The sequence below is a fragment of the Myxine glutinosa genome, chromosome 4 (genome assembly GCF_964187855.1).
Source record: "Myxine glutinosa chromosome 4, kmMyxGlut1.1, whole genome shotgun sequence".
NCBI classification, from domain to species: Eukaryota; Metazoa; Chordata; class Myxini; order Myxiniformes; family Myxinidae; genus Myxine; species Myxine glutinosa.
The window spans coordinates 75,078,821-75,091,824 of NC_136264.1; the positions used below are offsets into that span (position 1 = coordinate 75,078,821).

The window sequence follows — 13,004 nt, forward strand, 5'->3', positions numbered from 1 at the left end:
TTTCTACCTGTCCTCATCCCTGTCCACATCCATTTCTCTCTCTCCCTATCCTCATCCCTATCCACATCCATTTCTGTTTCTCCCTATCCTCATCCCTATCCACATCCATGTCTCTCTGTCCCTATCCTCATCCCCATCCCTGTCCATTTCTCTCTGTCCCCATCCTCATCCCTATCCTCATCCATTTCTCTCTGTGCCTATCCTCATCCCAACCCACATCCATTTTTCTCTGTCCCTGTCCTCATCCCTATCCACATCGATTTTTCTCTGTCCCTATCCTCATCCCCATCCCTGTCTATTTCTCTCTCTCCCTATCCTCATCCCTATCCTCATCCATTTCTCTCTCCCTATCCTCATCTGTATCCACAGCCATTTCTCTCTCTCCCTATCCTCATCCCTATCCTCATCCATTTCTCTCTCTCTCCCTATCCTCATCCCTATCCTCATCCATTTCTCTCTCTCCCTATCCTCATCCCAATCCATATCCATTTCTCTCTGTCCCTATCCTCATCCCTATTCTCATCCATTTCTCTCTGTCCCTATCCTCATCCCTATTCTCATCCATTTCTCTCTGTCCCAATCCTCATCCATTTCTCTCTGTCCCTATCCTCATCCCTATTCTCATCCATTTCTCTCTGTCCCAATCCTCATCCATTTCTCTCTGTCCCTATCCTCATCCCTATCCTCATCCATTTCTCTCTGTCCCTATCCTCATCCCTATTCTCATCCATTTCTCTCTGTCCCAATCCTCATCCATTTCTCTCTGTCCCTATCCTCATCCCTATCCTCATCCATTTCTCTCTGTCCCTATCCTCATCCCTATTCTCATCCATTTCTCTCTGTCCCAATCCTCATCCATTTCTCTCTGTCCTGATCCTCATCCCGACCCATATCCATTTCTCTCTGTCCCTATCCTCATCCCTATCCCCATCCATTTCTCTTTCTCCCTATCCTCATCCCTATCCACATCCATTTCTCTCTCTCTCCCTATCCTCATCCCTATCCCCGTCCATTTCTCTTTGTCCCTATCCTCATCCCGACCCACATCCATTTCTCTCTGACCCTGTCCTCATTCCTATCCACATCGATTTCTTTCTGTCCCTATCCTCATCCCCATCCCTGTCCATTTCTCTCTCTCCCTATCCTCATCCCTATCCTCATCCATTTCTCTCTGTCCCTATCCTCATCCCTTTCTCTCTGTCCCTATCCTCATCCCTATCCTCATCCATTTATCTCTGTCCCTGTCCACATCCCTATCCACATCCATTTCTCTCTGTCCCTATCCTCATCCCTATCCTCATCCATTTATCTCTGTCCCTGTCCACATCCCTATCCACATCCATTTCTCTCTGTCCCTATCCTCATCCCAATCCACATCCATTTCTCTCTTTCCCTGTCCTCATCCCTATCCACATCCATTTCTCTCTGTCCCTATACTCATCCCAATCCACATCCATTTCTCTCTGTCCCTATCCTCATCCCAATCCACATCCATTTCTCTCTGTCCCTGTCCTCATCCCTATCTACATCCATTTCTCTCTGTGCCTATCCTCATCCCAATCCACATCCATTTCTCTCTGTCCCTATCCTCATCCCTATCCTCATCCATTTCTCTCTGTCCATATCCCTCATCCCGATTCTCATCCATTTCTCTCTGTCCCAATCCTCATCCATTTCTCTCTGTCCCTATCCTCATCCCTATCCTCATCCATTTCTCTCTGTCCCGACCCTCATCCCGACCCACAACCATTTCTCTCTGTTCCTTTCCTCATCGCTATCCACATCCATTTCTCTTTCTACCTGTCCTCATCCCTGTCCACATCCATTTCTCTCTCTCCCTATCCTCATCCCTATCCACATCCATTTCTGTTTCTCCCTATCCTCATCCCTATCCACATCCATGTCTCTCTGTCCCTATCCTCATCCCCATCCCTGTCCATTTCTCTCTGTCCCCATCCTCATCCCTATCCTCATCCATTTCTCTCTGTGCCTATCCTCATCCCAACCCACATCCATTTTTCTCTGTCCCTGTCCTCATCCCTATCCACATCGATTTTTCTCTGTCCCTATCCTCATCCCCATCCCTGTCTATTTCTCTCTCTCCCTATCCTCATCCCTATCCTCATCCATTTCTCTCTCCCTATCCTCATCTGTATCCACAGCCATTTCTCTCTCTCCCTATCCTCATCCCTATCCTCATCCATTTCTCTCTCTCTCCCTATCCTCATCCCTATCCTCATCCATTTCTCTCTCTCCCTATCCTCATCCCAATCCATATCCATTTCTCTCTGTCCCTATCCTCATCCCTATTCTCATCCATTTCTCTCTGTCCCTATCCTCATCCCTATTCTCATCCATTTCTCTCTGTCCCAATCCTCATCCATTTCTCTCTGTCCCTATCCTCATCCCTATTCTCATCCATTTCTCTCTGTCCCAATCCTCATCCATTTCTCTCTGTCCCTATCCTCATCCCTATCCTCATCCATTTCTCTCTGTCCCTATCCTCATCCCTATTCTCATCCATTTCTCTCTGTCCCAATCCTCATCCATTTCTCTCTGTCCTGATCCTCATCCCGACCCATATCCATTTCTCTCTGTCCCTATCCTCATCCCTATCCCCATCCATTTCTCTTTCTCCCTATCCTCATCCCTATCCACATCCATTTCTCTCTCTCTCCCTATCCTCATCCCTATCCCCGTCCATTTCTCTCTGTCCCTATCCTCATCCCTTTCTCTCTGTCCCCATCCCCATCCATTTCTCTGTCCCCATCCACATCCATTTCTCTCTGTCCCTATCCTCATCCCTATCCTCATCCATTTCTCTCTGTCCCTGTCCACATCCCTATCCACATCCATTTCTCTCTGTCCCTAGCCTCATCCCGACCCGCATCCATTTCTCTTTCTCCCTATCCTCATCCCTATCCACATCCATTTCTCTCTGTCCCTGTCCTCATCCCCATCCCTGTCCATTTCTCTCTGTCCCTATCCTCATCCCTATCCTCATCCATTTCTCTCTGTCCCTATCCTCATCCATTTCTCTGTCCCTATCCTCATCCATTTCTCTGTCCCTACCCTCATCCTGATCCACATCCATTTCTCTCTGTCCATATCCTCATCCCTATCCCCATCCATTTCTCTTTGTCCGTACCCTCATCCCTATCCCTGTCCATTGCTCTTTGTCCGTACCCTCATCCCTATCCTCATCCATTTCTCTCTGTCCCTGTCCACATCCCTATCCACATCCATTTCTCTCTGTCCCTAGCCTCATCCCGACCCGCATCCATTTCTCTTTCTCCCTATCCTCATCCCTATCCACATCCATTTCTCTCTGTCCCTGTCCTCATCCCCATCCCTGTCCATTTCTCTCTGTCCCTATCCTCATCCCTATCCTCATCCATTTCTCTCTGTCCCTATCCTCATCCATTTCTCTGTCCCTATCCCCATCCATTTCTCTTTGTCCGTACCCTCATCCCTATCCCTGTCCATTTCTCTTTGTCCGTACCCTCATCCCTATCCCTGTCCATTTCTCTTTGTCCGTGCCCTCATCCCTATCCCCGTCCATTTCTCTCTGTCCCTATCCTCATCCCCATCCCTGTCCATTTCTCTCTGTCACTATCCTCATCCCTATCCTCATCCATTTCTCTCTGTCCCTGTCCTCATCCCTATCCACATCCATTTCTCTCTGTCCCTATCCTCATCCCAATCCTCATCCATTTCTCTCTGTCCCTATCCTCATCCCTATCCACATCCATTTCTCTCTGCCCTTGTCCTCATCCCTATCCACATCCATTTCTCTCTGTCCCTATCCTCATCCATTTCTCTCTGTCCCCATCCTCATCCCCATCCACATCCCTTTCTCTCTGTCCCTATCCTCATCCCCATCCCTGTACATTTCTCTCTCTCCCTATCCTCATCCCTATCCACATCCATTTCTCTTTCTCCATATCCTCATCCCCATCCCTGTCCATTTCTCTCTGTCCCTATCCTCATCCCTATCCACATCCATTTCTCTCTATCCCTTTCTCTCTGTCCCTATCCTCATCCCCATCCCTGTACATTTCTCTCTCTCCCTATCCTCATCCCTATCCCCGTCCATTTCTCTCTGTCCCCATTCTCATCCCCATCCACATTCCTTTCTCTCTGTCCCTATCCTCATCGCCATCCCTGTACATTTCTCTCTCTCCCTATCCTCATCCCTATCCATTTCTCTCTGTCCCTATCCTCATCTCTATTCTCATCCATTTCTCTCTGTCCCAATCCTCATCCATTTGTCTCTGTCCCTATCCTCATCCCTGTCCTCATCCATTTCTCTCTGTCCATATCCTCATCCCTATCCACATTCATTTCTCTTTCTCCCTATCGTCATCCCTGTCCACATCGCATCCCTTTCTCTCTGTCCCTATCCTCATCCCTACCCTCATCCATTTCTCTCTGTCCCTATCCTCATCCCTATCCACATCCATTTCTCTCTCTCCCTATCCTCATCCCTATACACATCCATTTCTCTCTGTCCCTATCGTCATCCCTGTCCACATCGCATCCATTTCTATCTGTCCCTATCCTCATCCCGACCCACATCCATTTCTCTCTGTCCCTATCCTCATCCCTATCCACATCCATTTCTCTCTCTCCCTATCCTCATCCCTATCCACATCCATTTCTCTTTCTCCCTATCGTCATCCCTGTCCACATCGCATCCATTTCTCTCTCTCCCTATCCTCACCCGTACCCTCATCCATTTCTCTCTGTCCCTATCCTCATCCCGACCCACATCCATTTCTCTCTCTCCCTGTCCTCATCCCTATCCACATCCATTTCTCTTTCTCCCTATCCTCATCCCTATCCACGTCCATTTCTCTCTGTCCCTATCCTCATCCCCATCCCTGTCCATTTCTCTCTGTCGCTATCCTCATCCCTATCCTCATCCATTTCTCTCTGTCCCTGTCCTCATCCCTATCCACATCCATTTCTCTCTGTCCCTATCCTCATCCCAATCCTCATCCATTTCTCTCTGTCCCTATCCTCATCCCTATCCACATCCATTTCTCTCTGTCCCTGTCCTCATCCCTATCCACATCCATTTCTCTCTGTCGCTATCCTCATCCATTTCTCTCTGTCCCTATCCTCATCCCAATCCACATCCATTTCTCTCTGTCCCTATCCTCATCCACTTCTCTCTGTCACTATCCTCATCCCTATCCACATCCATTTCCCTCTGTCCCCATCCTCATCCCCATCCACATCCCTTTCTCTCTGTCCCTATCCTCATCCCTATCCCCATCCATTTCTCTTTGTCCGTACCCTCATCCCTATCCCTGTCCATTTCTCTCTGTCCCTATCCTCATGCCTATCCCCGTCAAATTCTCACTGTCCCTACTCTCATCCCTATCCCCATCCATTTCTCTTTGTCCCTATCCTCATCCCGACCCACATCCATTTCTCTCTGTCCCTGTCCTCATCCCTATCCACATCGATTTCTCTCTGTCCCTATCCTCATCCCCATCCCTGTCCATTTCTCTCTGTCCCTATCCTCATCCCTATCCTCATCCATTTCTCTCTGTCCCTATCCTCATGCCTTTCTCTCTGTCCCTATCCTCATTCCTATCCTCATCCATTTATCTCTGTCCCTGTCCACATCCCTATCCACATCCATTTCTCTCTGTCCCTATCCTCATCCCTATCCACATCCATTTCTCTCTGTCCCTGTCCACATCCCTATCCACATCCATTTCTCTCTGTCCCTGTCCACATCCCTATCCACATCCATTTCTCTCTGTCCATATCCTCATCCCAATCCACATCCATTTCTCTCTGTCCCTGTCCTCATCCCTCTCCACATCCATTTCTCTCTGTCCCTATCCTCATCCCAATCCACATCCATTTCTCTCTGTCCCTGTCCTCATCCCTATCTACATCCATTTCTCTCTGTGCCTATCCTCATCCCAATCCACATCCATTTCTCTCTCTCCCTATCCTCATCCATTTCTCTCTCTCCCTATCCTCATCCCTATCCTCATCCATTTCTCTCTCTCCCTATCCTCATCCCTATCCCCATCCATTTCTCTCTGTCCCTTCCCCATCCATTTCTCTCTGTCCCTATCCTCATCCCTATCCTCATCCATTTCTCTCTGTCCCTATCCTCATGCCTTTCTCTCTGTCCCTATCCTCATTCCTATCCTCATCCATTTATCTCTGTCCCTGTCCACATCCCTATCCGCATCCATTTCTCTCTGTCCCTCTCCTCATCCCTATCCACATCCATTTCTCTCTGTCCCTGTCCACATCCCTATCCACATCCATTTCTCTCTGTCCCTGTCCACATCCCTATCCACATCCATTTCTCTCTGTCCATATCCTCATCCCAATCCACATCCATTTCTCTCTGTCCCTGTCCTCATCCCTCTCCACATCCATTTCTCTCTGTCCCTATCCTCATCCCAATCCACATCCATTTCTCTCTGTCCCTGTCCTCATCCCTATCTACATCCATTTCTCTCTGTGCCTATCCTCATCCCAATCCACATCCATTTCTCTCTCTCCCTATCCTCATCCATTTCTCTCTCTCCCTATCCTCATCCCTATCCTCATCCATTTCTCTCTCTCCCTATCCTCATCCCTATCCCCATCCATTTCTCTCTGTCCCTTCCCCATCCATTTCTCTCTGTCCCTATCCTCATCCTTATCCCCATTCATTTCTCTCTGTCCCTTTCCCATCCATTTCTCTCTGTCCCTATCCTCATCCCTATCCACATTCATTTCTCTCTGTCCCTTCCCCATCCATTTCTCTCTGTCCCTTCCCCCATCCATTTCTCTCTGTCCCTATCCTCATCCCTATCCCCATTCATTTCTCTCTGTCCCTTCCCCATCCATTTCTCTCTGTCCCTTCCCCCATCCATTTCTCTCTGTCCCTATCCTCATCCCTATCCACATCCATTTCTCTCTGTCCCTGTCCACATCCCTATCCACATCCATTTCTCTCTGTCCCTATCATCATCCCAATCCACATCCATTTCTCTCTGTCCCTGTCCTCATCCTTATCCACATCCATTTCTCTCTGTCCCTATGCTCATCCCAATCCACATCCACTTCTCTCTGTCCCTGTCCTCATCCATATCCACGTCCATTTCTCTCTGTCCCTGTCCTCATCCCTATCCACATCCATTTCTCTCTGGCCCTATCCTCATCCCAATCCTCATCCATTTCTCTCTGCCCCTATCCTCATCCCTATCCTAATCCATTTCTCTCTGTCCCTATTCTCATCCCTGTCCACATCCATTTCTCTCTCTCATCCTCATCCCTATCCACCTGCATTTCTCTCTGTCCCTATCCTCATCCCTATCCACATCCATTTCTCTCTGTCCCTATCCTCATCCCTATCCACATGCATTTCTCTCTGTCCCTATCCTCATCCCTATCCACATCCATTTCTCTCTGTCCCTATCCTCATCCATTTCTCTCTGTCGCTATCCTCATCCCTATCCACATCCATTTCTCTCTGTCCCTATCCTCATCCCTATCCTCATCCCTATCCTAATCCATTTCTCTCTGTCCCTATCCTCATCCCTATCCTCATCCATTTCTCTTTGTCCCTATCCTCATCCCTATCCTCATCCCTATCCACATCCATTTCTCTCTGTCCCTATCCTCATCCATTTCTCTCTGTCCCTATCCTCATCACTATCCACATCCATTTCTCTCTGTCCCTATCCTCATCCATTTCTCTCTGTCGCTATCCTCATCCCTATCCACATCCATTTCTCTCTGTCCCTATCCTCATCCCTATCCTCATCCCTATCCTAATCCATTTCTCTCTGTCCCTATCCTCATCCCTATCCTCATCCATTCCTCTCTGTCCCTATCTTCATCCCTTTCCCTGGCCATTCCTCTCTGTCCCTATCTTCATCCCTATTCCTGTCCATTCCTCTCTGTCCCTATCTTCATCCCTATTCCTGTCCATTTCTCTTTGTCCCTATCTTCATCCCTATCCCTGGCCATTCCTCTCTGTCCCTATCTTCATCCCTATTCCTGTCCATTCCTCTCTGTCCCTATCTTCATCCCTATTCCTGTCCATTCCTCTCTGTCCCTATCTTCATCCCTATCCCTGGCCATTTCTCTTTGTCCCTATCTTCATCCCTATTCCTGTCCATTCCTCTCTGTCCCTATCTTCATCCCTATTCCTGTCCATTCCTCTCTGTCCCTATCTTCATCCCTATCCCTGTCCATTTCTCTTTGTCCCTATCTTCATCCCTATTCCCATCCATTTCTCTCTGTCCCTACCCTCATCCCTTTCCCCATCCATTTCTCTCTGTCCATATCCATATTTTTGGTGTCTTTCTCCCCTTTTTTCTTCTTCCCCCCATTTCGTTATTTCTCCTCTCTCTATTTTTCACTGTACCTGTCATTGTGAACTTTTGCAAATCCAAATGTTAGTTTCAAATTTCTTTTTTTACGTCGTGTTCCAAATCAATGCTCTGTGGATGAGGTATCCATACATGTGGTCAAGTTATTGGTTGAGGTTGTTTGATAAATGATTTTAAAATGTGTTTTCCTTCTTTTTTTCTTTAAAAAAGAATTTGCATTCAAAAGTTACCTGAGTATTTTCTGTTACCATTTATTGAAAGTAGGTGACCATTTGGTGAAGCATTTATTTTCTTTTTTACCGTACCTGAATTGAAGGTGCAATTGCCTAAGGGTTTCCACATAGTCAGGGCCCTTAGGGATATTTTGGTTCAAATTCTTCCAAAAGCATCAAATGTGGCGCAGATGTTGCCCATGCCATACTCTTTCGATTTTTGACGGGCGCCAAGGGCGGTATGATCCGGGGACCATACCGGTCCATCCCGCCATGTCACCTGACCTATGACGTCATAATTAGGATATGCATCCAATCACATGGCGTACTATAAGTGGTCAAAGTTCAAAATGAATCGATCGACAAATGAAGGCAGGGATCCATTTTTAAGGTTTTCATAATATCCAATATGGCCGCCAGGTCACATGACCTATGACGTCATATTTATGACATGTATACAATTATGTATACATGAACCCGGATCATGATCGCACAAAAATTAAACACAAGGATATGGCATACAGTTCATAAAACATCAAAATCCGTACCTTTGTAATTAGACTGATGAACTGCATATGCCTGAAAATTAGGAAATGGACATGTAAATATTTCCTCTAATTGTCAAAAATAAGGTCAGAGTTCGATTACCCAACCCAGAAACATAAAATGGTGAACCTCGCGTAAATATTGACAAAAAACTAAAAAACCGACATGTTTGACTCAAAAATGACCTTTAGGATGGTTGACCTTGACCTCGAATGATCAAAATAACATCATAATTGGATTCCTCGACCTCGAAAACCCCTGAAAAGTGGTATCATACATGATTCCAACCCTTTTGGTTATTTAACTGATTTTCCTCTAATCCGGGTGGCGGCCATTTAGTATTTCGCCAATATGGGGCCCCCGAGGGGGGGGGGGCGCCCGTCTTGGCGCCCGTCAAAAATCGAAAGAGTATGGCATGGGCAACATCTGGGCCAAAGTTGGTGCTTTTGGAAGAATTTGAACCAAACGGCCCCAAAATATCCCTAAGGGCCCTGACTAACAGGACTTTAGTGTATGTACATGTTTTGTTTTGCTTTACATTTGAAAGGGAACGCGTATCCTAGAAAATAAACTTTTTTTTTTTTTTTTTGAGGTGGTTGGGGGTCGAGGCTTCACCTCACCTCGTGATGTACCATGATTCCAAGCTTGCCATTTCTGCCCCTACACTGTCCATCCTGAACAGCAAGGTGCATCGTCCAGTTTTTAATGCTGAATCACCCTCAGAATCCTCTCCCATGCATGGTGCTGATCAAAGGCAGCTGATCCTCTCAGGTTGGAGATTGTTTTGAATTTCACTATTTTGCAATGTGAACTCAGTTACTATATTACTCTCATCTCATTTGTTGTTTGATTTCAAAGTTTAATTTTCTGGGGCAACTGTAAAATTGTATTGTAGTTCTGATGTTAAATTGGTGTGATAGGTTAAATTTCCATGTAAGCTGGTTTCGATGTAACAGCAACATCATGTTAAATTGACTAAATATTTTTGAATCCATTATTATAGTGATCAGACTTATCACTCAGTCAGGTTTGCTTGGTTGTTGCTGTTCCTAATCCTTCTTATGATATCTATCTATAATTCCACTAATCTCTGTGTGTATGTTTGTTTGTATGTTTGTCTGTGACCGCTGTTTCTCGACAACTACCGGTCCGATATACTTGAAACTTGCCAGGTATATTGCTGGGGACCCGAGGATGTGCCTTTTCAAGGTTTTAAATTAATCGCAGAAGTAGTTACCGAGCTATGTCCAAAAAACGATTCAACCAATCAGAGAGCAGCGAGCTATCACGTGTGCCGAACGTGGCGAACAGACTCTGCCTCGGATGGCACATTTGAGAGCGTATTCATTTATTTCCCGTCGGCAAACTATGTTGCCGTTAAACTATGTTTTAAAACTAATTAAAACTAATTTGCGATTCATCGTAACTGCGATTCGTAACTGCCGTTCGCTTTGGCTTTGCGAATGGACCAAACCATTTCATGTAAATAGAGGGGGGGGATTGTCACCGTACTCGCAAGCCGTTCGCTTTGGACCAAACCATTTCATGTAAATAGAGGGGGGGGATATAATTTTAGATATAGATATAGTACGGGCATGCCCTAGTGTGGACAATTTAGACAGTAATTTTGGGGAGTAATTAGCCCATCCCCTAGCGGAGCAGGAGATGGGGTTTTGCAATCGTGTGTGTGTGTGTGTGTGTGTGTGTGCGTGTGTGTGTGTGTGTCACTGTGTGTGTGTGTTTGTGTGTGTGTTTGTGTTTGTGTGTCTGTGTCCAGGCCTTAACTTTTTTTTTTTTTTTTAATCATTTGAGCTCTTTTCAACAAATGTTCAACAAACCTTTATTATGAGAATATGGAGAACACCAATTAATAAAATGTAAAATATTTTTATTAAATAGTTCATTTTCATCAAATTTAGTTTGAGTACAAAGCAGACGCTCTCATCTCGCAGAAAAAAGGCTTTGCCTTTTGAGAAGCTTTCTAGTTTCATTTTTTTTTTCCGGTACCTCATATAATGGCCTCCTCTTTATTTTGTATCAAGATAGCATTAGCTTATTATAGGGCTTTTAATGTTTTATTATTTTACTGACCAGAAAATTAGGTTTAAAAAAAAACAGGGGGATAAGGCTCTGTTTGTCTGTCTGTCTGTCCGTCACGCTATCTCCTCCTAAACAGTTGTGCGGAAATTCAACAAACTTGTTAGTTATGATCACCACGTGGCAAGAAAATACAAGAGCAGTATCATTTTGGCTCCGCCCCCTGGGGCAGGGTCAAAACGTCAAATCCCCAAAAATTCAATTACAGGCACATTTTAAAACATAAAAAAAAAAAAAACTTTGTATATACAATAAACAATGGTGGATGCATAAAATATGTAACTTTTTTTTTACTTGACCCCTGCTCGGTTCATTTCCCAGGGGGTGGGGACTTGGTGTAACAGAGGTGAAAATGGGAAAAAATATTTAACTCAAAATTTGCTGTTGGGTCATTCTTGGTGGACTTTTTTTGCCAGTTTTCAACTTTACTTTAGGTGGGAAGCATGGAGATTTGCGATGGCATGCCTTCGACTTCGCTTGAGTTGACTTTTGAAATCAAACTGACTGTTAGTTATTAACTAAAAGGGCTACTTGCATTATTATAACTCATTTATGTGAGTACACATCAGAATTATTTGTTAAATAATTATATTCCATCAATGAATGCATTTCTGCATCCCTGTTCCCTGTTCCCTGTTCCCTGTTTCCCTGTTCCCTGTTTGTCGCGTTTGTCGTTAAAGTGTCGTGTCGTTTAAAGTCGTCTAAGTTTAAAGTGTCATGTCGTGTCGTGTCGTGTCGTGTCGTGGTGTTTGTCGTTAAAGGCGGCAAAAAGGGTTGGCGTCAGGAAGGGCATCCGGCCGTAAAACATTGCTTCAAATAGGGGACCGAAAAACAACAACAACCACGGTTCCCGAAAAAGGCCAACCCCCGCTTTGCGGGGAAAAATGGCCTCTAAAGGTGTTTTTTTTTTGTTTTTTTTAATGAATGCATTTCTGCCTGCAGTGATTCATGCTGGATTTGAGCTGGCAAGCTGCTCAATGAGGGATTATATTCAAATTGCTGTTTTTACCTGCTAGGATTCAACCTATGAGCCACACCAGAACTTGCTAAAAAGGTCAGCTGGAGGCGTATGCCATGTGCCCACCATGTCTAGGTATCCACTGCATAGTTATTGAGGTTAGTAGTCAGGAAAGAAGATATAAAGTTAAAATGCAACTTCTGACATAGTTAGTCTGTGATTTATGGCCATTCCATACCAAGTCAACCAGAGCCATTGCCCACCCCCCTCAGGTTTACTAGAAGAATTAACCTGGGTGTTTTCGGGTCCGCTTAGTTTAACAAAGCTAGTCGTGCTTTAAGAAATTTCCCCTTTGACCTGTGACCTGGCAAAGGTCAACCCAAAGTGAAAGAGTTGCCTTGACCAGAAAAAAACATCCTAGGCTCAACTTAGATGCGACAATCATTCGTCACACCTCGTTTGACTCGTAAAGAATAGAGCTTTCAAGAAAGAATATATCGGGAGCCCCTAACTAACTTATGGCCAGTTTCCAGACAAGGAGTACCTTCAGCCCAACCCATGACCCTGTAGGGTATGCCTATCCTAAAATGTTAGTATTGCATTAAGAACCTTGGCAACCAGTGTTGCAAATATTTTGAAAATATTTTGGTTTCAAGTCTCCCCACTGGTCATTAAACCCCTCTGAAATATGAAGTTTTGCCTTTTTTAAACCAAGTTTAGGCAAAAATAAATCACGTGGGAGGGAGAGGCTCTGGAAAAATCACCCAAATATATTTTTGGATAGATGTTGATGAGATCTACAAGAATCATGCAAAATATTGTGGTATCCTT

General features: G+C 45.3%; 1 protein-coding gene across 5 annotated transcripts in view; it reads left to right on the forward strand.

Moving 5' to 3' along the window:
• LOC137424807 (cytokine-inducible SH2-containing protein) overlaps nucleotides 1-13,004 on the forward strand; it is a 47,209-nt gene that overhangs the window by 19,891 nt on the left and 14,314 nt on the right. For 3 of the 5 annotated variants that reach the window (XM_068112657.2, XM_068112660.2, XM_068112661.2), the window contains exon 2: nucleotides 9,711-9,889. In XM_068112657.2, the coding sequence (XP_067968758.2) occupies nucleotides 9,711-9,889 (179 nt within the window). The remainder of the gene's footprint in view (nucleotides 1-9,710; nucleotides 9,890-13,004) is intronic. The other 2 variants (XM_068112658.2, XM_068112662.2) reach the window with 2 other exon arrangements.